This window comes from Stegodyphus dumicola, chromosome 7 (assembly GCF_044657685.1).
Source record: "Stegodyphus dumicola isolate Sdum_Otavi_A_Nest chromosome 7, ASM4465768v1".
Classification (NCBI taxonomy): domain Eukaryota; kingdom Metazoa; phylum Arthropoda; class Arachnida; order Araneae; family Eresidae; genus Stegodyphus; species Stegodyphus dumicola.
The window spans coordinates 139,185,755-139,210,212 of NC_140774.1; the positions used below are offsets into that span (position 1 = coordinate 139,185,755).

The 24,458-nt window shown below is 32.5% G+C and overlaps 1 protein-coding gene across 1 annotated transcript in view; it reads left to right on the plus strand.

Moving 5' to 3' along the window:
- The window catches only part of LOC146996354 (phosphoglucomutase-like protein 5), a 30,767-nt gene extending 10,548 nt beyond the window's left edge, over nt 1-20,219 (plus strand). The window contains exons 5-7 of the mRNA XM_085821435.1: nt 1,182-1,372; nt 15,648-15,802; nt 20,078-20,219. Coding sequence (XP_085677561.1) covers nt 1,182-1,372; nt 15,648-15,802; nt 20,078-20,219 — 488 coding nt within the window. The remainder of the gene's footprint in view (nt 1-1,181; nt 1,373-15,647; nt 15,803-20,077) is intronic.
- Nucleotides 20,220-24,458: the final 4,239 nt, after the last annotated feature.

The window sequence follows — 24,458 nt, forward strand, 5'->3', positions numbered from 1 at the left end:
TAAATTTTTTAAAATGGATTAGTCCACATAGTGATTGTTTTCGTATACCTAACAAAGACAAATCTTCGCAAACCACCTGCGAAGGTATGCCGAGCCTCGCTCTTCTAACTATTCAATTTAATGCCAGCCTAATACAAGCTAAGCAACCCATCAAGCCCATCAATAGAAAGTATAAGATATCTTATTAGCTATTATAATGTTAATATTATTATGTATTCTTAATGGGATATAGGTTTCTTTTAAAAAATACTATTGTGATAGTTATCAGTAGTTTATTTATGAATACTTTTCAGTTGTTATAGTCTTATAATAGCTGTATTTTTTAGAAATTATATTATTCTCATAATTTTCCCCTCTCGATTTTCGGACGATAAAATTCGTAAAATAAAACGGAAAAAATATACGAAATGGAATATTTTACTTTAACTTTGTAAGTCTGAAAGTCTTGAATATTCTTTCATTCCGCTGCTTATCACCCGTACAAGGTTTAGGATGGTATTGTCGTGTTGAAATAATTAAACCATACAAGTAAATAAATGGAACATAAAGGAATGCAGAAGGAGGGCAGCTTTGTGAACGGATTCTGCTAAGATAAGCTCGTGTGGTAACCGAAGTGGTAAATGTTTTGGTAGAAAACCTTTTAGGTGTCAAAATATTCTTCTGGTGTTTGTGAGGTTATCAAAATTTACATGACATTGCATGTGGCTGGCTCCCAAATTGAAATCTGTTGTTTACGACGGAAGCTTCAGAATTTTCTAAACTTTCAACAGATTTCGACAAATGTTCAGATTCTACTTACTGTTAGAAAACTATTTTAAGAAGAGAGATGTTATAACGTCTTAGATGTACAGTGTAGTATGTAAAATAGTTCGTAGAATTACTATGCATTTTATTTGATTTTATTTACAATTATTGTAATAAATCTTTTTCTAAAATTCTTTATAATTAATGCATCATTTTTAATTACCGATTTAAAATAAAAATTAGAAGTAGATTGAAAAAAGATTATATCAGATCATTATTACTGTAATCGTTGAAAGTTAGGTAACAAATTTTAGGAGTGTTTGGGAAGCATGACCATTGTAATAACTGAACGAATAACGAAACCAAATAAATAAAACATCCTAAAATATTTGAATTAAATTAAAATTATGATATGAAAGTTCTATTTTTCTTCCTAGTGGCAGGACCTATTGCTTTAAATATCTTTGTCAAAGAACTGAGATTTCCACGATATAGCATTTTGAAAAAAACCCCGCTCCAAGACTATGGGGACCTATCTCCAGATCCCAGTCCGATTAATCAGCAATACTTCTTTGAACATCTCCAGGAGGAAAGCTGCCAATTCGGAGCTGTAATTAGTGCAGATGGGGTAAATTATATAGAATTTGCTTATTTTAAATTCGGTATTTAAGATAAGATATAATCGAGCATTTAAGCATGTAAATGGTCATACACACCTCATTTTTTGAAGGCTTCTTTCTATATTGGATTTCAGCTATCTCAAAAAACGCTTTAGCTAATATTAAAGTTACATTTTCAGTGAGCGTTATCACGTCAAGCCAAAATGCGTAAAATTAAATTCTTCATTAAATTATTATTAAAAAAAGTTTAAAAATATTATTATTAAAAGTAAAGTAATCTGAAAAGGTTCAGATTTTAATGGTGGTCCAAAAGGTCTATTTTAAAGTTTATAGTTTGTCGATAGAGATTATCAGTATCGAGATACTATAGCAAAACACTGTATAGGATACTAGAAGAATATACATTTGCACTAACAAGAGGGCGTTGTAAACCTTTTGTTTATTTGAAAACTGAAAATATATATGTAAGCTCAATAAAACTCGAATTAACTATAAATAAACTACTTTAGTTTACTGATATGAAATAAAATGAATGAAAAGATGAATTAAGGTGAAAGTTAACATTATAGTTGGTAACCTCACATCTAAACTCAGTCCAAACAGGATTCATGTAATGATGAACATTTATCACGCATGATCAGTCTCTAACAGTTCTACAGGTACGTAGGCTCATGCCTTGAGAGAATACGTCTATTCTCATCCATCCACGGCTAACTACATCCAATACGATCAGCTTGGCTACAATGAACTTGAGCATCGAAGGAAATCGTCTGTTTCCCAGCAAGTCTTGGAGCTCTGCCTCTGCGCGTAGAACGTCTTGTTCTCAGCATTTCTAGCAGTCGTCTGCTGCTCTGCAAGCTGCGGTATATTGGCGTCACATGACCTCAGCTCGCTGAGTATTTACTAATTCAGCAGGCGTCGATGAATCTAGTACCTCCACATATACTATAACGTAATTGTATATAAGTATTGAATGTTTTTAATTAGATACTATATATCACGAGTTAAATGCAATTTTAGGTACTTTTCCGTTTCGCCGGCGCAAATCTCGCCAAGCAGACTTTATTGGCGACAACATACAGTATACACATAAAAAATATTTAAAAAAATGTTAGTTTTAAGAATTCTTTTTTTAAAGGCATAAACATTTTAATATCGCTTAAAATTTTATAAAAAACCGATAAATAAAGACAATAAATTTGTAAAAAGACATTAATTTAAGAATTTACTGCGCTTTCATGGTTCAGCATCATGATTCGCCGGTTCATATCACGTAACCCCAAGCGATCTCATCTCACGTAAACTACTCTCTACAAAAATCTAATGCTCTCAGTAATTATCTACATTAATTTCAAGTTAAATCTTAATTTGGAACACAAGTTTAAATGCAAGAAATATTTCAATTCGTACGAATAGCTTACTCAGAAATTATGTAAAACTGCAGTACTTTACTTCGCTAATGCATTCTCATTAGAATTGATGAATTTAACTCTTGACTTTACCTTTTCTATATTTTCGGCTTCGGGTAAGCGCTGTGATTGCATCCTAATTGACTTAATTACCGAAAATGGCCTTGGACATAAAACTGAACTATCTGATAAAAATTCTATGTAATTATATGTCAGTATTGAAAGAAACAATCAATCTGATAAGAAAAAGCTGCGACTTGTTTTGAAAATGAGGCGTAAAAGGTTACCAGCGAGAATATACCGTTTGGCATCGGTTGCACCATTATTAGCGACTTTATCGCTTGCGCCGGCAAAACGGAAAAGTACCCAATTTTATTTTAATCATTCAGATTAAAAAGTAAAAATAAATAAAAAAAAAAAAAAAGAAAGAAAGAACCGCATCTATTACTTTTAAAAAGTTTGTTAATCAATAACATTCATTCAATTTGGAAGATACATACATTATATTTTGACGAATGGCAGCAGATTCGAATGAAAAGTGAAGAAACGCATTTGCAGTGTACAAAGCAAATTCGCATTTCGAGATTAATAGCCATTTTGGGCTAACAAGTTAGGTTTAAAAAATAAATTTGCAGACAAAGTTGCTATTCAGTTGATATATTTTTTTTATGATAATAAGGCTAATTTAAGTCTTAGATGGAAGTGTTTTAATCTTAATTTGATTCGTTCATAAATAAGTTACTATTATGAAAATAACTTATCCCGGAAAAAACTTAAAATTCTTTGCATCCTTTTTAAATTGAACTGCAGTAGATTTCATTTTCTACAAATATGATTAGAAGATCATAGCGCTCCAGACAGCAAGTCATTGTGTAATGCTTTGTCGAAGCAGAAAACAGAAGAAATTTGCACTGCTTTCTTTGGGTTTCGAATCCAAACCTCTCAATTTCTAACCAGATGCTTTTCTGATTACACTTCAAATGCATACGTTAAAGAAGAAGCATTCCTTCCTACTTAAAGGGTGACTGGTGGTGACTAATTATTCAGGTTTTTCTGTAGATTTTTTTTTAAGTTTTTCGAATTGAAATTGAAAGCAAATTGGAGAAGTCGATTATGCTCTTCCCAAGATTCGAACTTCGGTTTTCCTAGGCGGACTTGCTTCCAATTACATCATAAATGCACGAAATAAGGACGAGAAATCATCTTACAACTATAATACTGCTCTCCAGTTGATATTAGGTTAATCAATCAACATCCTTAACTTCTCCTGCACTTTTAAAATTTTATGTGTCATTTATTGAATCTAATTCTTTTTAATGGAAGTAATGCCGTATATAATTAGAAGAAGTTCTAGAATAGATACTAATTTACATTTGCAACTGTTAAAAAAATTTAAATGATTTTTTTAAAGATAACAAAAGAAAAAATTCATTTAAATGTTAATCAAAATAGGAAGTCTCTTGAAATGCATTTTATCATTAAACTCCATTCTGCATGCAGAAACGACTATTTTAGAAAATTAATATGAATATAGTTTTCTAAACTAAAAATTAGAAAACTTCTGTTCAAGAAAGTTATTATTAACATAAAATTTTATAATCATTTTTTTTTTTTTTTATAAATCTTAAAATTAGGATGATACAGGAGTTTAAAAGTTTATATTCTATTTTAACCGTTTTGTATTTATTAGTAAGGATTGTCAACTAATACTTTTCAAAGAAGGATTTTTGACAAGATATGTGAATATTACGTTTTAATCTGTTAACCCATACCATCGGCCCAGCGGTTAAGTCTCTGAATACTGGTAATTCGGTTCGGGGTTGGAATCCCGGCGAACAGACTAGTTGCATAGGCGTTTTTATGGTTTTTCCCATGTTTAATGTGTATACAAACCAGTTTCCCTTATAAAGTCTTCCAAGAAGGCATCCCTTTCCTTAGGCAGATAGCCTCTAATTCTTTCACATAATTAAATAAATCAAACCAACCACTGGTCCATTTTTAAGATGTCAGATTCAGCAAAAATTTGCAGGAAGGTCTAAATGAAACAAGATTACACCAAACTGTGAAATAATGGGCAATGTCTTTTGGATTACTAGTAGTGAATGCGGAAATATCTGATATACTTAGCACAATTTAACAATAATAAAAAATATTTTACATCATTTGTGAAAACTTAAATCTTCTGTATAGGATTTTCTTTTCGCATGAAGAAGAAAATTAAACCATGTTTTAATATAGATGCAAATAAAATATATTCCTTTCAAAACACTTTTTTATGAATATCTTCTAACAAATAATCACAAAATTTAAGTTTATGTCGTATATTAGGTAACAGTTATTATCCAACTTAATAATATTTTCTAATAATTGAAATATTACTTGTAGTTGAATTCAATAGCTACAGCACAGATGCATTTCCAAAACATCGTTAAATAGAAATTACCAATTCCAGTATGTGATGATACAAGATTATTTAGGAAGTGAACAAAGTTAAATATAGTTTACTTACTGAACGTTTTCTTATGCAGAGTTCTATGATATTCAGCTGATTATCATGGTATGAGGTGTTATTAAGTGTAATCTCATTTCTTTTTTCATTTCTGATGTGTTAATTTTGAATTCAAAATTCTGCAGAAAAACGGCTGCTTGGGACCTTGAATACTGTAATTTTTCAGTTCTGAGATGCCTTAAACACAATTTTTTTTAAATTTTAGCAGGGAGGAGACTTTGGCTATAAGGAAATAAAATTTATATACCAAAATTAGTAACTTTTTACTAATTTAATTTTTCTCCTCAAATTAGTAATCTTGAAGAAAATTATTGCGTCTGAATAAATAATAATTCGTAAATCCTGGGATTCTGAAACGCCATGGAATCTATGACTTACTTCATTTTTAGTGACACTTGCATAGAGAAAAGTAATTGCTAGTCGAAGGAGTGCTTGTATGATGATCTTTATTATAAAACATTTTAGGCATGACCTGTTTAATGCTGGTTCAGCTTACCAACGCTTCATTTAGAGCTTGCATTTGTATCAGGTTCGAATTATACATTTGTAGCGGTCCCTAGAGTACTAACGCTTGCATCAAACAGCTCAAATCCAGCAGTAAGATATTTATCTCACAGGAAGCAGACTCAAGATCAACCCCTAGGTCATTTACCATCTCTAAGTGTGTGGGGAACTCATCTGCCTCATTACTTATATGTGCTGATAAATAGAGGAGCAAACATCGAATCACCGAGTCGCTTAATCGAGACCGCCACTAACTTATATGATTTCAAAGTACAATCACACCTCTCTTAACGAGCATCTTAACCCGATCGCTCCAAAGGATTTGGTAAGTTTTTTTTTTACGCTATTTCTGAGCTAGCAGTTTACCATTCTGCTGTTGAATTCACTCCTGCTAACTCCCTTTTTTTCTTTCCTTTATAGCTTTATTATTAAGCATAATTTGCTTCGCACTTACGTCATACACAATTTAACAGCAAAATTACAAAAAATTTGAAATTCCCGATGCAGTGTTAAGCGTTGGCATATATATGTTTCTACTTTTTTCCACTCTTTTCTCAGTTCATCAAATGAGTGTTCAGTTTTTATTAGTAAAATGGCTTCCAAAACTCTTTTTTTTTTTTTTTTTTTTTTTTTTTGTGTGTGTGTGTGTGTGTGTCTTTTTATTGTTAATGTTTTAGGTGTTAAATTTATTGATGAACTAACTTATTCTTTCCCCCGAAAAAGCAGAGAAGAAGGAAATCGCCCCTTCAAAAGCTGTTCAGACATTTAAAAAAGTGCAAAAAGTTTTGCTTTTATTACTAAAAGATATTATAAGACCTTTAGCTCTCCGGATACCCAAATGAGAAAAGAATTCAGCTATTAAACGAAAAATGTGGGTATTTTTGCCGCCATATTACAACAAGAGTAGAAACACTAAAAACATCTCTTTTGCCTTTTTTTTTTTTTTTTTTTTTTTTTTTTTTTTTTTTTTTTTTAAAGCAAGAAATTTTCGCGTGTGTCCCTTTAGTTAACAACTAGAAAATTCAGAGTTCGACAAGGTATAGTTGATTTCTGGCTTAATAAAACTTAATATCTCTGCAGATATTCTCTGTTTGTAAGGTTCATTTTAACTAACAAGCTGTTTCTTATGTTGAATCCCTCCTGCTTTTCTAGTGTTTCGTCTACTTCCCCAGAAAATGCAAATTAAATGAGTTTAAATAACAACTGAGAATCTAAACTTAGAAAGATATTTTTGGCGACCTGGATCTGTAATCTCGTTTCTTCTTGCGGGGTGTGATGAAGTAAAAATATATGTATTTTTCCCATCTTTTTTTTTGTACCTGTTTGTGTTGTAGAATTCTAAAACGAGATAAGATTTAAAATCGTAAGGCAGTCTAGTATTGTTCCTTGCAGTGGAGTTTAATAAATTCTAAGATTATTAAAAAAAAAAAAAAAAAAAAAAAAAAAAAAAAAGATTTGCGCCTAGAGTACATACGGATAAATTGAAATTCAGTAGGTATGTTATATGTGAATATATATAGAAACGAGTAACTTTTACAGGAAATTAAATTTTTGAGTTATTCGATACAAGCCCACCAGCGGCTGAGTAGTAAAGTCGCTGAACACTGATATTTCGGTCCGAGTTTCGAATCAACGCTAACGGGCTGACTGGATGGTAATGTGTTTTTATTACGTGTATTTATAACTTATGGTAACGTTTTCGGGGTTTTTCCCATGTGTAACGTGTATACGAGCTAGTTTCCCTTAAAACGTCCTCCAAGAAGGCATTCCTTCCCTTAAGCAGATAGTCCTCAAGGCTCTGCCTTAATCAAATAAACCAAACCAAGCTATTAGATACAGCTCCAGATAGCGAATAAATCAATATGCTTCAGTTTACATGGCCCTCGTGTAAACTGTTATCTGGCTTGGCATTGACTCGTAGAGTTTGCGGATGACTTCCTGCCGGATTTCTTGCCAAACTCTCTCCGTTATATCAGCGTCATAATGAGGCGGTCGGACACATTTGCTTATCAGATTTCAAACGTGCTGTGTTTTAGAGAGATCTGACGGACCAACTCAGGAGGGAATTGTTTGACAAGCACGAAGGCGATCAGTAGAAATGATTGCCTTATGCGCCGACCATTATTTCTTCAAATCTAAGCTTGGGGTTCCTCGATGCACCACCCAACGAGTCGTTGGTACCACCGTGCTTAAAAGTGACATAGATGACAACCAAGGTGTCCCACTATCAAATGCAGTGGCCCCTCAGGCTATAACTCTCTCTATTATTGGTTTGTGTGGAAAAATACGGAAATTAAATATATATATATATTTTAAAAAAGTTCTATTATTTTTAACTAAGTCATTTTAATTGTATATTACTTTTTAGTTATGAAAAACAAAAATTAATGATTTGTTTATATAAAAGACTGCGCGCAGTACATACAGTAGTACCTCCCAATAAGGGACACCAACCGGATCAGACATTTAGTTCCCGTAATAGAGGTGTCCCTTCTTTAAAGGATATATATACCAAAAAATGTAATTTAATTAGAAATTCAGGTTGTATGATGCTTCAACATAGGAACACAGTCACAGGTATTTTTTTGAAATTGAAGTTAATGAAAAATAAAAATTCTTAATTAAAAAATTTTAGTGATTGCAAAAGTGTATGAAATGAACAGTGTTGTTTGGTTCTTACAGAAATTTATTGAAAATAATCGGTTACACAGGTATGTTGAAGTCTGCGCTTTACAAGCATTTGTTTCTATGTCGATATTAAAGTCATTGATAATCTTAAGTCCTTCACTGTCAACAACAGTTATCTTGCATTTTATTAATTGGAAGGTGTATTTTAAGGCATTTCTATAGTTTTTTTTTTTTTTTATGACACACTTTTCGTCTGGCCGTTCTTCATCTTTTTCAATGCTTTCCAAAATATTTTTGTCAAAGCTCACATCATCAACTGCAGTTGAAATAAAAGATTTTATGTCATTATTAATGTCTTCAATGCATAATTTTCATCGATTTCTCAATATATTGCATTGGAACACTGCCGCTAATTTTGACAAGTTCAACCAATTCATTTTCATCAATAATGTTTTCACTGAGTGTCTCTGAAATTGGAATTTCCTAGCCTGTTTTCTTAAAACAGTGCTGAGCAAAACTTTTGCGATATGGTGTGTTTGTGTATTCAATTATGGCAAAGCACACGAGAACTATCTGCCTAAGGGAAGGGATGCCTTCTTAGAGGACTTTCTAAGCCAGTTTCTAAGGGAAACTGGCTCGACTGGCTCGTATACACGTTACACATGGGGAAAACCACGAAAACGGCCATGCAGCCAGCCCGTTCGCGGGATTCGAAACTCGGACCGAACTACCAGTGTTCAGCGACTTTACCGCTCGGCGCTGGTGGGCTTTTGCGATACGGACTTAACAGCTTTGTTATCGACTGAATGGCATTCAATACATTGACACATTTTGCAAGCCGATCGTTGTTTCTTCAAGCATCTTGTCGAAGAACATGCCTAAAAACAGTCTTCTGTAATACATCTTGAACCTCATACTTCAAATTATACCTTAGTCCAACGGTTGTAATACTGATGGTAAATTAAGGTAAGAAAAACAATAATTTCGTCGATTTTGAGTTTCACATTTGGTGAGTAAGCTGGCGAATTGCCAAAAAATAGCAGAATCTTTTTATTTTTTCTACACATTGTTGCGTCAAGAGCAATCAACCATACCGACGTTATTCTTTGCGTCATTCATGATTATTTATTGTGATGCCAATGGAACAATAAAGCTTTTGGATTGATGTTTTTGAAGCTTCTTTGTTTTTTGACCTTTCCAGATATAAGTGGTTTCTTCCAACAAAGTAGCGCAATGAGACGTTCCTTGGAGTTTTTGCCACTAGAGCACTTTCCTCCTTTGAAGCATAGTTTAATCAAGCAAAATTTGATAAATAATCAAGCTTCATATGCACTGTAGATGTTTTGCATATCCTTCACAAATTTCATTTAGCTTTTTTATCCAGCCTGTTACATGTTGCATATCTACTGATTTCTTTTCACCACAAATAATCTTAAAAGATTGTAATGTTATAAAATTTCACGCTCATAAACCAATTGTAAAGATAGTGGGCTTTAAAATGTGTCGTATTTTATATTATGACAGTTTAAAGTACCTAATTCATTAACATACTTATCATTCTTTGCCCGTTACAAATATTTTTAAAAGTCTATATTTATGCAGTCTAATAGCTTAACATTTTGTGAAGCAAATTCATAATCTAAATTGCTGTTCCAAGTTACCGAAAAATAATCAACTAGATCTGGTTTTGTGCTAAACGGGCACTACACTATACAAACTACTAATTACTCATCTAGCAATGAATCTTTTTGTGCCTAAGTGTTTTTGCTTTTCGATTTGCGCCCAAATGTTGTGTGAGCAAGTGCCACTGAACTATTCTACACATTTTCTGGAAATCTCCAAACGCATTTTTGCTGACTAATAAAAAACTGATAAGCTCAGTTCGAAGCGGGATTTATCTGTCAAGACAATTATTATAATCCAGTCAGCAAGTCGAACGAGCCTGGCTGTATAAACACATTTACCAGTGTGCATGGATGAAGGAGAATACGGCGTAGTGAGTGTCGTGAGCCTGGAGCTCTTTATCTGAATCGCATATTGGTGGTTTTTGTGAACATTAGTGTTCCAGTTACATGTCGAATGATTAATAATGACGAATTAGATGTTGCGAGAGTCGTATTGACGATTACTCTGTTTTCACGTTAAATCCCTGGCAGTCCACTGAGGGAGGGGGCAACCCCAGACGTTCTGTCTTAAGATCTGTATTTAGACATATCCGACTTTTGGGGTACATAACTTGTCTTCACAGAATTAAAGCCACTCATACTTCAATGGTCCGTTCAGGAATGGCAGGGACCGTAACATATGATCGCTACATATTAGATACTATTAACAGTGTCCTCGGGGGTTCGCATCCGTTAGTTAATTTAGGTCCTAAGTTAACTAACGAAGGCGAACCCCCGAGGTTTCTCTTAACATTATGAGAGTCTGAGTCTCCTAAGTCTTAGGAGGACTCTATCGTGTGCTTATAAACTTGACCATGTCCACAGTCGCTCGCGGTTGACCGTTGAGGACATGTGCCACCTGGATCGCCTCCAGAAGTTTATACGTCACTTCATGTTAAGGGTCATTTAAAGCCTAGGTCAGAAAGTCTCTACCTTCTAGCGCACTGTCCTCATATTGTGGCATCTTCCTAGATGAATCGCTTCTTTCTTGTCACTGTACTCTGCCACTATTCAAGCATTCCCGGCAACATCATCGAATGGCGCTATCGCTCTGATCGAAATGTTAAACGAAGCGATCCTTCGATTTGATCGCCCTGTTTCCTGCCGATAGTACCTCCTTCCTCAAGTGGTGACATACCCTCATACTGTGTGAGCATCCGTTTGCGAAGCATTGGTATAGTCGAAGTGAGTAGATAGAATCAAATTTGAGTAGAATTATTCACTAGAATTAAAACATCTACTCTTTTATTCACCGTTCGGATGCTCAGTTGCGATGCTGTATAACTCTGACTGTCCATTTACTGGTTGCCAAAATTTTATTATTTGCAAGTTGGATAAAATGCTATTTACGTACAAAATTTCGTTACAATATGTTCAATTCGTTACAATCCTGGTGCATCTTTTTTTTTTTTTATATTAAACTGCACTGTCATCATATTTTTTAAATGAAAATCTCAATGTCTAATGCTGGCACTAATTCCAACATGCCTCTGTTAGTAGTACCGTATTTATTCTTATATTTAACCCCGTCGGTTATTTTTCCAACTAGTATTTTCATCGTATGACTTAGAAACTCCTGATTTATGGTAACAATATAGAATGTATGCACATATAGGAAAATACTTTACGTAAAAAGGCTATTATTGAAATTGATAAGTTCTTTAAATACATAATATAATAATATTAATATGTCTTTTTAATGGGCTAATTGTTATCATTTGAGCTCTCCAGAAAGAGCATATTTTCCCACTCCTTGTTTTTAAAGTATAAAAGTAGGAGGGAAACGGGAGAAAATAACGTGAGTAAATACGCAAATCTTTAATTAATGTACCTATTAATTAATGTGCCCATTCACTATTAAATGTATTCTCAAAACGTACCATGTCATCATTATCATTTTAAAATTTGAATTAGTAACAGTTTTGGAATAAAGCACTTTTGGGCCAAAGTAATTCAGCTGCATTTCTAAATAAATTTGGAAAAGCGCCATCAGTACTTCTTACCCTCAAAATAAGGTTAGGATGTCAAGGTCATATATATCATCTATCTTATCACAGTTTGGTAATCTGCAGAGTGCATCTTATATATGAATACATGCTCTGATGGGAGAAAAAAGGAATTTTATCTGCTGCAGTAAACATTCATTTATTTTTGCTAGGACATTTATAACTTTACTTATTTTCTCCCCCGTATAAAAACATTTCATTTGTCGTCTTCTTGAAGATATCACTTTACTACAAATAATTCCATTTCGATGAGTAATAAATTTTATGTCAGACAGTTGAATGCTAATCTGATTTTTGGCTTTCCATTAACTTACCAGTGAAACTTTTTACGCCGTTAGGTTTTATGTCTTTTGCATTCTTCGTTGGTATACTGAGGCCCAAATTCTTCGAACATTTTTCAAAGGCACGGCTCATTCTGTTGAAATGTTTTAGGGGTGTAGGATTAGGAAAGAGAAGCGCTTTTTGCTAAGCATGCAATGAAAAGCTTGAAATTATGATTTTTATGCTTATGCGTACAAACACTATATAAGCTAAATGAACTTTTCTACTTTTAGATCATATATATAAAAAGAAGAAGCATTATTCAAAGTTAAAATTGGAAAAGATACCCCTGTTGTTGTCACACTGATATTTCCTTATTGCTCTTGACAGAAGAGATCGTTAACAATATTTTGTTAATCGCTTGATATTATTGACATATTATGTTATCAATACAATTAAGATCGTTCTCATAAGCATCTAAACTGCAATTACAGTGAAAAGACCAAATTTTCTTTCCAGATTAAATGTTTTCCGCACCTCAACATAATGAAAATTATTTTTTTATTTATGTGGATTTATAAGGTATTTTCTCTCTCCTTTCTGCATGCCTTCGTGGTGTAACGGTAGCATACTCGGCGCGTATTTGAGAGGCCCAGACTCGAGTCCCGGCGAGGGCACTGCTCATTTTTCATGTTTTCTGCTTAAATTTCTTAATGACTGTACAAACTGAGGCAACTCAAAGATGAACGTTAAATTCTCCTAAACTGAATTTAGCTAAGCAGCTTGAATGATCTCTGATTTTCACAGAACGCTGAAGCATAACTGCGGCAGAATATGTTATATATACGGCTAAAACGTTTACGTTATTGAGGAGCATTTGTGAAATAACCTTTTAAATTTAACCTTCAATAATAATTGAGCATTTTACAACCTTTTAAAAATTTAGATATTGCACAGGACTTCACATTATTCAGGAAAATCGGATAAATAAAAGCATAGATAACCAGAAATGATGAATGACCAAAATATGATTTGTGAACTGTACGCGAATGAGTCCTCATGAGCATTTAAATGAATTACATAGCGGCATTTTGAAAATAAATTTAAGTTAGCCTAACAACGGAACGCATATTGATCACGTATTGCAGTGGTTTCAAACTGTACATTATACCAAAATCTAGTAACAACCCTAAGGCTCTGCAAGTGAAATTAATTAATTTGCTTTATGATGTGAATCTAAGACTTGAAGATACAAATCTTATTAACTTTTATTCGTACTTGTAAAATATAAATATCCTCAGTAGCGAATTTTTGCAATATTACTTTGTCTGGAAATACATTTACACGTGAACAGAATTCTTCCTGTAGCTAAAAATTACAGAACCAGTCTGCCAATGAGTATCTACAGATCGTGATGAAAATACTGGCTCGTAATTTTTCTCTAAAGTTACAAACTTTGTCAAAATTGATACGCCATGGTGTGTTGTAACTTTAAGTTGTACTAAGAAATAAGGAAGTTAGTTATCTACATATGAATATATGTATTTTTACTTCCTTGTACGAAGTAAAAAGGAAGTATTGTAATCGCGAAAAGTTTCAGGCAACATATTTCAACAAAAATATCCATTTTGACCGCTATCGAATGCAATTTAACGATGTTTTTGCGTGATATCTGTACGTAAGGACAGAATAAAATACGCTTTTCCTTCAAAAAAATGATCAAACTGCTTTAAAATTAATTCTGAAGAGAATTTTTCGTGGCGTCTGTACGAACGTATGTACGTACGTACGTATCTCGCATAACTCAAAAACGAGTAGCCTCAGAACGTTGAAATTTTGTATATAGGACTGCTATAACATGTAGATGTGCACCTCGTATTTTGGTTGCAATCGGCCGCACCAAACGTATATAAATATATTTATATATATATTCACTCTTTTACCCGGCTCAGTGATCTCAGTTTCTTTACTCTTGTATGTTTGTAAATTGTACATTTTTTTCTTTAAAAATGATTGAATTATATTGTTTTTATCTTCCGGTTAAGGATTTTATGCCTTTAGTAAATCTGTGTGCAATATTTTTAGAATTATCAGCAATTTTAAAGTTGTTTAATTGCCGCTAAGCCTGTTTTTAATGGCGGCCATTGATGTTTACATTTGAAACAGGAGACTAGTGGATTTGTTGCCAATCTAGAGAAACGTAGCTTCGCAACAACAAAGATAACGCATTCATTTATTATTGCCAATTAAATTATGCTTAATTCTTTCTGGAATTTTTTCGAGGAAATAAGCGTTTGAGATTTACTTCGTAATTTTTCATATCGATATTTTGAGTTTTTATGTATTTTTGCCTTCTCGCGAAGTAAGAACTGAATTAATTAAATGAGAAATACTCAATCGTCTGTGAAAAACTGTTTCTTTTTTGTTTTATTTGCTTAATTTCTTTTATACATAGTTCTAGATTTATTATAGTATTTGAATAGAACATGTGGCAACGATTAGATAATTCTTTAAATGATATATATTTTGTGCATTCTGAGTTTTAATATAAATGAAATATAATACTGTTAAGTAAACCTAGCGCCAGAGTATCGCTATGGTAAACAGAGTGAATTTTAAAGAATACATTTATTCTATTGTGGTTTATGCGCTGTCGGCGAAGTAGGTTTAATTCAATCTAATAAGTTTAAATAAAATGCAAGAAAAAATGCGTATAATTTAATATTCCGTACAAGGAAGTCATGTGGTGGAGACATCAGATTTTTTCTGTATGTGTGGTAGAAAAATTAATAAATAAAAGAAATATACTATGTAGTCATTATTTACTTGCATACTTTATCCCTTCTTGAAGGTTTTCGAGATTTATTTATTTTTAGTTCAAGTAAGGTATTTAGTAGTTAATTCATTATATTAGAATTGTTTGAATAAATGTCATGTTGAAAAATTTAATATTTAGCTGCCAATGCGTTTGAATTACAAAGTGCCCCAACAGAAATTTCTTGCAGATGCTAACATTAAGATTTCAGACAGAAAATAAATATAAATTTGATTTTTTCGTTTACATCATTATTATTATTGTTTGTGTATGTTCTGATAAATATTTACTTAAAAAAAAAATTTAATTTAGCTCAAAAATGTTCTTTTGTAAAAAAAAAAAAAAAAAAAAAAAAAAAAAAAAAAAATTCGAATCGTCAGTTACTTTTAGGTTATGCATTCAGCCTGCGAACAATTTGAGATTACTGATACATAAAATTATTTGTATTTGTGTTTCTATCTCATAAAAAGACCGTTCTTATTTATAGTGTCGCTGCATGATTATTGGAGAAGACGGATTCTTCGTCAGTCCGTCTGATGCTCTAGCTGTTATCGCAACTCACTCTAAGTGCATTCCTTTATTTAAAGAAAATCCACTCAGCTTAATTATTCGGAGTGTTTGTACTTCGAGAGCTGTTGACAAGTAAGCGAATTATTTTTTTCAAAGCATCTTATTTCTAAGAATACAAAACTATTCAACGAATATGAACAATTAGTATATACAAAGCATTCCTACTTCCTGTTATTAATATACATATTTATAAGAAGCTTAATATTCTTTGAAACCTTTATTCTAATGGAAGATTGAACTTAAAAATATTATAAGAAGTTGTTCGATTCATGTACAAAGGAACTAAAGTTTTCTGAATACTGAAATTAGCAATAAATGACTTAAAAGGTGTTTTGAGGTAATACACTCAAAGACTTTTAAAAAGGTCATTTTAATATTTTTCGCTGCTTAACTTTTGTTAACAAAAGCTTGGCAGTATGGACCATGTATTCGGTTTGGAAGAAATTAAGGACAAATTGTGTTGAAGGCAAAGATTTTGAGGGATTTGACACAAAGCATTTTTTATTGTTGTCTATGATATTGTGTGTCTAGATAAAACCATTAGTTGGACGTTAACAGTGAAGGCACGGAACTTCTAGAGAACCATAAAGATAATTTCAACAAGAAAGAACTTGGCAAGTAGAAATGGGCAAAACAGTTCTTTTTATTGGACGGGATTAGAACCGTTCGTTTTTTGAACTGAATCAGTTCTTTTTATGACTCAATGCTCAACAGCAATAACCTTGATGAAAAACATCAGAAACGAGGAGTGAATCAAGAGCAGTTAGCGAGGATGAAGCGAAAAGCGGAAAAAATCACACGAATAATGGAATCGGGAACGATTTGTGAAGTTGGATCATGTGTAACGTGTATACGAGCCAGTTTTCCTTAGAACGTCCTCCACGAAGGCATCCCTACCCTTAGGCAGATAGCCCTAGTGTGCTTTGCCATAATTAAATAAACCAAACCAAACCTTGCGTTGGTTTGTTGGAGAGAAAAGCGAAAAGAATCGAAGAGCAGTTTCAACTGTAGTTTGGGTATTTCCTAAAAACCTTTCTTATGCATAGAATTAATAATAAATTTTGGAATAAAAATTTTTTCAAACAGTTTGGAAATGATAAAAATCAAACTCTCTTTTAATATGAGAGAAAAAACATTCTTTTTTTTTTTTCTTTCTTTCTTAAAATGGGAATCTAACTTTCCTGGTCTAAATCTAACCTTACTAAGAAAGAGAATAACCCAGCCATTTGGATAAACTGCAATTTTGTTTTGTCCAGATAAATGAAATTATACTCTACGTATATTCTTGTAAGTAATTGTGAAACTCTAAGAAAAAAAGTGGTGGAAAGTAAGTTTCTTATCTAAGAAAGGTAACTGTCCAAGATAAATATTCTAAAATCTAATTACGAAGCGCGCGTTCATATAAAAAGTATTTTCTAAGCGTTGGTAGTCGAGTACAAGGCAGCGGAAATCTGGCTTTAACCTATAAACTCAGTACTAAGAAAAACAAAGTACTTTTTATCAGTAGTGCTCAAAAAAATTTTAGAACAGATTTACATATAATCTCGAAGTACTATATTCACTCTAATATCTTATTCAGAAGGAGTTTTTTATAAGCTTGAGTTATAGACTCTTTCAGGAAAAGTTGATTCTATAAGAAAGTTAGATTATGTTTAAGATTTGAATCTAAAGTTAATCTCTCCAGCTTGGAAAAGTTGTCTAAGCTAAATCTGAAGTTACTGACTTTTCAAGAAAAAGTATCGTTTTCTGCCTTTTATTTGTGATCTGTTTCGGTAAATATAGTTTACGACAGTCAAGGTTAGAAAGTCGAAATTTGTGGCCAGTAGTTATTTTGAATTATTTTACCACTTTTTCTGATTTACTTTTTCTGATTTTTCCAAATTCTTTAAAGTTTACTATTGAGATTAAGAGAAGATTAAGAAGGATTAAGAGAAATTTTCCTTTCTTACGCTGGATTAAAAACGTCTGCGTACAGGACTAAGATTATACAGATACAAAGAAAGTTAATAAAATGAGCTTTTATGAAAATTAACATAATTAATTTTTTAAACTTTTTTTACTTACTCTTTTTATTCTGTTTTTTACTTCCTTGTACGAAGTAAAAAGGAAGTATTGTAATCCCGAAAAGTTTCAGGCATCAAATTTCAACGCAAATATCCATTTTCACCGCTATCGAATGCAATTTTACGATGTTTTTCCGTGACATCTGTGCGTAAGGACTCTTTCCCCCCCAAAAAAATTGTAAAACTAATTTAAAATGAATTCTGAAGAGAATTTTTCGTGGTGTCTGTGTGTACGTATGTACGTATGTATCTCGCATAACTGAAAAACGAGTAGCCTCAGAACGTTGAAATTTTATATATAGGACTGCTATAACATGTAGATGTGCATTTCGTATTTTGTTTGCAATCAGCCGCACCAAAAGTATATAAATTATATGTATATATATATATCCACTCTGTTACTCGGCTCAGTGTTCTCAGTTTCTTTATTCTTATATGTTTGTAAATTGTGCATTTTTTGCTTTAAAAACGATTGAATTATGTTGTTCTTATCTTCCGGTTAAGGTTTCTATGCTTTAGTAAATATGTACGCAATATTTTTAGAATTATCAACGTTTTAAAAGTCGTTTAAGTGCCGCTAAGCCTAATATTTTTTTCCATGGCGGCCATTGCTTGTTTACATTTTAAACAGCAGAATAGTAGATTTGTTGCCAATATAGAGAAAGTAAGCTTCGAAATAACAAAGACAACGCCGCCTTTTGTTATTGCGAATTAAAGCATGCTTAATCCCTTCTGGAATTTTTTCGAGGAAATAAGTGTTTAAGATTTATTTCATAATTTCCAATACAGACATTTTGAGTTTTTATGTATTTTTGCCTTGTCGCGATGTAAGAACTGAATTAATTGAATGAGAAATACTAAATCGTTTGTGAAAAACTGTTTCTTTTTTGTTGTTGTTGTTGTTCTTTGCTTAATTTCTTTTATACATCGTTTTAGATTTACTATAGTATTTGAATAGAACATGTGGCAACGATTAGATAATTCTTAAGATGATATAAATTTTGTGCATTCTGAGTTAAAAAAGGAATCAAATGTAACGCTGTTAAGTGAACCTAGGGCCAGAGTGTCGCTATGGTAAACAAATATTGTGAATTTTAAAGAGTGCATTTATTCTATTGTGGTTTATACGCTATCGACGAAGTAGATTTAATTCAATCCAATAAGTTTAAATGAAATGCAAGAAAACAGTGCGTATAATTTCATATTCCGTACAAGAAAGTCATGTGGTGCACACATCAGATTTTATGTTCAAATAATGCTCTTTGAAGCATATTTAATTTACCAAAATATTTATTTCTATTACATGTATCCACACATCAAAAGTTCTTTTCTATTAGTAGCCACTTCTCAAAAAGCGCCAAAGTTTTATGCCAATGAGATGAATCTATTATTTCTATTTCTGAAGCTAAATAATGTTAAGTTATCTGTTGTTAAATGAAACAATGAAAGAAGGCTCGAAGTTTATGACACGCTAGTAAAAATAACAGAAATTTTTAAAATATGTGGGGGAAAAAAACACTTCGTGACATTGGATTGGATGATTTAGATTATGCTAAGACACTCCAGGGCTATCTGTCTAAGGAAAGGGATGCTTTCATAAAGAATTTTCTAAGGAAAATCGATATGTATTCATGTTAGAGAAAATCATAAAAACTCTCATGCAACCAGTCTTTCTACCGGGATATGAATCCGAGTCGAACTACGAGTTTTGAAAGATTATACATATCAGACGCTAGTGACTTACACTATTAACGTGAATTTAAAATTATTTTCAAGCATATAAAGATCTTACATAAAGTTGTATTAAAACGCATTAATTATTAAAACGTATGTTAATTCCATTATTTGAGCTGTATCCTGAATACATGGCTTTGTCCTGAATTTTTCTTTATGTAATGTAATAAATAAGTAAGTAAAACACAAATCTGTGCTCATTGTAATTTGTAACATTTTTGCTTTCCAGCGTTGCATATCATTGCGAATCTTCGCGTTTATTTCTGCGAATATGAAATAAAGGCGCGAAAGCAACTGACGACAGGATCACCCAATGACACGGGGACTTTCCTTCCTTCTGTAGTAAATTTCTTCTTTCTGGAAACTAACGAACTCTAGTATGACTGCTTCACGTAATTAACACCCTTTCTAGATAATCTTATGTGTTTGGGAAAATATCAGCCAACGTTGTCTTTGACGCCATCGCACTGTACATTATAAGCAGTATATACGTTAAATTTGAGCCGATTAATGTGTCACGAAATGTTTAAAGTGTTTGCTTCTAAACTAGGGTAGCAGAAGAAAGCTCACTAATGTGTTGGGAAGTCTTACCTGGTTGGAAAAATTTTTCCTGCGCCATGCTGCCGCCCAAGGATGCTTCTGTATTGTTTGGAGAAGAAAGTTTTGGTATTGGAGCTAGTACCGTCAAGTAAGCTAACACTTTATGAACAAATTAACACAAGAAGATAATAGTTTAAGAAAAATTTCATCCGCAGTTAATGCCGGATGAAAGCTGGAGATACTTTACGAACCTTCAGAATACGTCATTTCCTCGCGTATTTTTCCATCTCGCTTTTAGGGCTAGCTTCTGAAAATCTTAAAAACATTCACACAATTTGCCACTTCCTTAGTTATACATAACATTTCCTCTGTGAGATAGTTTATTTATAAACTATGTTCCCTTGATTACTTTTATTCAGTGTATTCAATTTGTGTTTAAATTTTTGTATTAGTATTTCATCCATTTTATTTTCCTTTACATTTTATCATTTAAAACGTATTTTATGCCGATTCTTTGTTAAGCTACCCAGATAAAGCAAGTGTTTTCACACTTAAGAAACTTTCAAACTATGTGTTTTATCTTACTTCTGTTATTTACGTTTCAGTTTATTGTAGTCTTATTTGCTGCTGATATCCGGTTATTTTGTTCGGCGGCCTTCTCCTTCGTTCGTTGGATGTCCCTCTTCGGAACTGTGGCCAAGATTCATTCATGTGAGGTGCTCTCAAGAACGAAACTTTACAAGGCTAGGGTTTTACTAGCAGATATCCGTCAAATTCCGGCTCATCCGTTAGATATTGTACACCCAACGGAGCTGAGATCTCTAATCCAGATTTGGAGTGAAGAACGATTCATCGGCTAGCTGCTCAACTGGAATATTTATTCCTTTTCATACTGAGGTCAAAGCTTTCTTCTGAGTCTCAAAATTACATAGAACTCTTCCGTCTGCCTTTATCTAGGATAAAGGCCTTTTTAATACTTCAGGAGTTATTGCCCCAATGGCTACTCTGCTCTGAATTATCTTTTTTTACAAATCAAACTAGTTCACATGTAACCTGTACTTACTTTCTGGAATGGTAAGAATGAGTTTACTGCAAAACTATGCATAGCAAAGGATAGGAATTGAAGAACCGGACTTGTGGTTGCTCTAGTTGTAACTGATAGAGTCTTCATGCATATAGCTATAATAAATGCCATTGAAAAAAACTGAGGGGCTCTCACTAGCCTGAATATTGAACAAGAATAGGGTAGCTGGCCATTTCCTAAAGAGATATCCCCACCTAGTCCAACATAGTGTCATGGCATGGGCTACTGGATTGTGGCAAAATCAGTTTTTACCGCAAAACGCGTGAGGGTTATTTATCAATGGCAAGGATCCCCATTCTTTTTGTACTTTACAGCACATTCTAAAATCGGTGTGGCGGGTATATTTATTCTTTCAAGGTAAATTTATAGATTTACATATTTAATAGTATATAGAATATGCAAAAAAAATATGCAAAATAAATAATTACTAAATAGTGCAGACAAAATTTTGTGATGTTTGGTATTTCACAGTCCATTGCTTCATAATTAAGAGAATGTGATGACATTCTCGCTCATAAGCAGTCATCAAAATATTAATTTAAAGTTGAGATTTGCAGTTTGATTGTATGATATACATTGTTGGAAACAATTATAAATATTTAACAAATAACCAGGTAAAAATGACAAATTGGCCAAGACGCTGGAACGATACGTTCAGACTGGGACAATCCCCAGCAAACCGGGATGTCTGATAAACATATAAATTATAAACATATAATTATAAACCAATAATTTTTTAAACAAATACTCATATTAAACCCCTATAATAAATTACTAATTATAAAAAATTTTGCATAATATTTTATTGAAAACTTAAACTTATTTTTAGCACGAATGGGCGTTAGTCTCAATACCGCATTTTGCGTCGGTTCACTATAAATGTTCGTTTCCTTTTCAAATTATTGCCTCCAAATGGTATCATCCTGTATTATATTTAAATAAATTACATAATGAAGAATCTGCATGAATATATGCATGTTTCTCACATTGTGAATAAACAACGAATTTTGAATTAAATTTTGAATAGCGTAGTCCTTGTGATATCATCCCTTTCTTCGTCCACCGCCTCATAGAGAAATAACTCCACCTTCTCGTATTTTAAATATTTATTTCACAAACACAAAACTAATACTAAACTACAATACTAATAACTGAAATATATAAAGTAATACAAGTTAATTTCGTTTTCATTAATGGATCCCACGAGCCTTCCCTATGACCTCTCTGTCGGTCTCCCTCTTGGAAACTAAACTTTTGGTGCCTCTCCAGACTGAGAGTTAGCGCCTTCTATACATCTCGTTGGTTGACGTCACCCATACATCATATGGTCACCTGGAATCCCGAAGACGGAATTTCGAATTTGTTTTATTGTCTGTTTCATAGTTTGTGTTCTCCGTTAAAATATGGGACGGAAATAGCAAGGCATGGCGATTCTCGATATTCTTTGGAGAATGCAAAAGTGCCATCCTTACTTCAACATGTATGTTCTTATTACTTTTACAAAAACTAAATTACAATAAATTCGAAATAAATACCATACATGTATAAAATAATATAACAGTACCCATATAAGTAAAAATAGTAAAATGCAGTATTATTAATATATTGAAAAAAATAGAAATATGTTGTTAGAAATTTCAAAACACGAATTGTGACATTACAATGCAGTATTCGAATGATATCGCACATGTAGAATATCGCAGTTCAGTTGTCACGAACTGCACTGAGTATTAAGATTCTAATTCTTATCAGTTGAAATATCTTGGGCTACGCCCAAAGGGAAAAGTCAGCGACGTATCACATATGAAGCTTAGCTATGATCTATTTATCATTTCTTTTACAGAAACGAAATAAAAATATCAGTTGCGAAAGCTCTAAATGTAATTAAATTTCCCAAGCTTTTGTTTCGTCTGAATTTAGAAGTACTAATTTTCATATATAATTTTGTCATTCAGTTTCAGTCATATCCTTAGTCGCGCATTCGGTCTGCATGGAATTTGAGTTTTAGACCAGAATTATAAATATTAGCATTGCAGTCTGAATCTGTGAGTTTATCGGATAAACAAAATCGATCTTTTTTTATCCATGATGAAAAATATTTATCCATGTATAATGTAATGTAATTACATGTATAATGTAAGTTGGACAGAAAACCTCAGAAAAAGTTTCCTTCTTCATTTAAACAAAAATAGCATTCATTACTGCCATCTACTAAAATCAAATTTTATCTTTTAATTCAAATCTAAAAGATATTTATTATACATATATATCTACATATATGTTATTCTCAGTGCTGGCGATACTTTTATATGAGATAGTTAGATTCTGTCCCTATTGTACATAATATATGGTTTGGGATTATATTTTATTACTTATAGTAGTGAGGTAAAAGTTTCAAAAATTATCTTACCAAAAGTAAGTTTTCTTCTGATGAATAATAATGAAATCATTACAATGAACTTCTACTCAAGCAAAAATATTTTCATTAATAAATATTATTGCGTTCAAAAACTACCAAAATATTATTTTGTGTTAAATGTTTCTCTTTATTGCACTGATAAGTAAGGTGTAGTTATATTACAAATGACAAATAAAAGATCTAAACAGGCTAAGATTGGCAACAAATAGCGACTATTTCCGTAACTTGAAAACATCAGTACTCCTCTTTGTTGACAATTTTCTTCAATAAAAGTTACAGCAATATCCTCCTAATTGTAAAATTAAATGCTGCCTGCATTATAAAAATAATATTGTTTGTTTTTCATCTTGTTCATATACTTTCCTAAAGGAAAACAACAGGAAACCTTAATTTATTCGACGATTGAAAATACATTATTCATTAGAATCTCCAACTATTCTGAATAACTCGCTTATTCTCTAATACATCGCAAATGATCTTTGGAAATGAGGAAATCGCTTTGATCTCGGTAAATACAAGATGTGGAACTCCGACATCACAAAAGCTCAAAGATGTTCACAGATTCTGCTCTGACGAGTATCAATATTTAGCCACCTCTCTTCGTATAAATGTCCAATCCTTAATCACAGTTGTTTACACACGGCATTCGATGAGAATAGCTAATAACATATTGTTCTTTAATTCATCAAAACTGATTGCCGGAAACAAGAATAATGATATTCAGAGCAAGATTCTTCAGACTAAAGAATCGCTTTGATCCCGATAAACACAGGATCAGGAATTTCGAGGACGAAAATGCTCAAATTTATTCTCTGATTATAAACGAAAGATAAGTACTTGTATTTATCCACTGCTCTTTGGCATACACGACCCATATTCTATCATAAT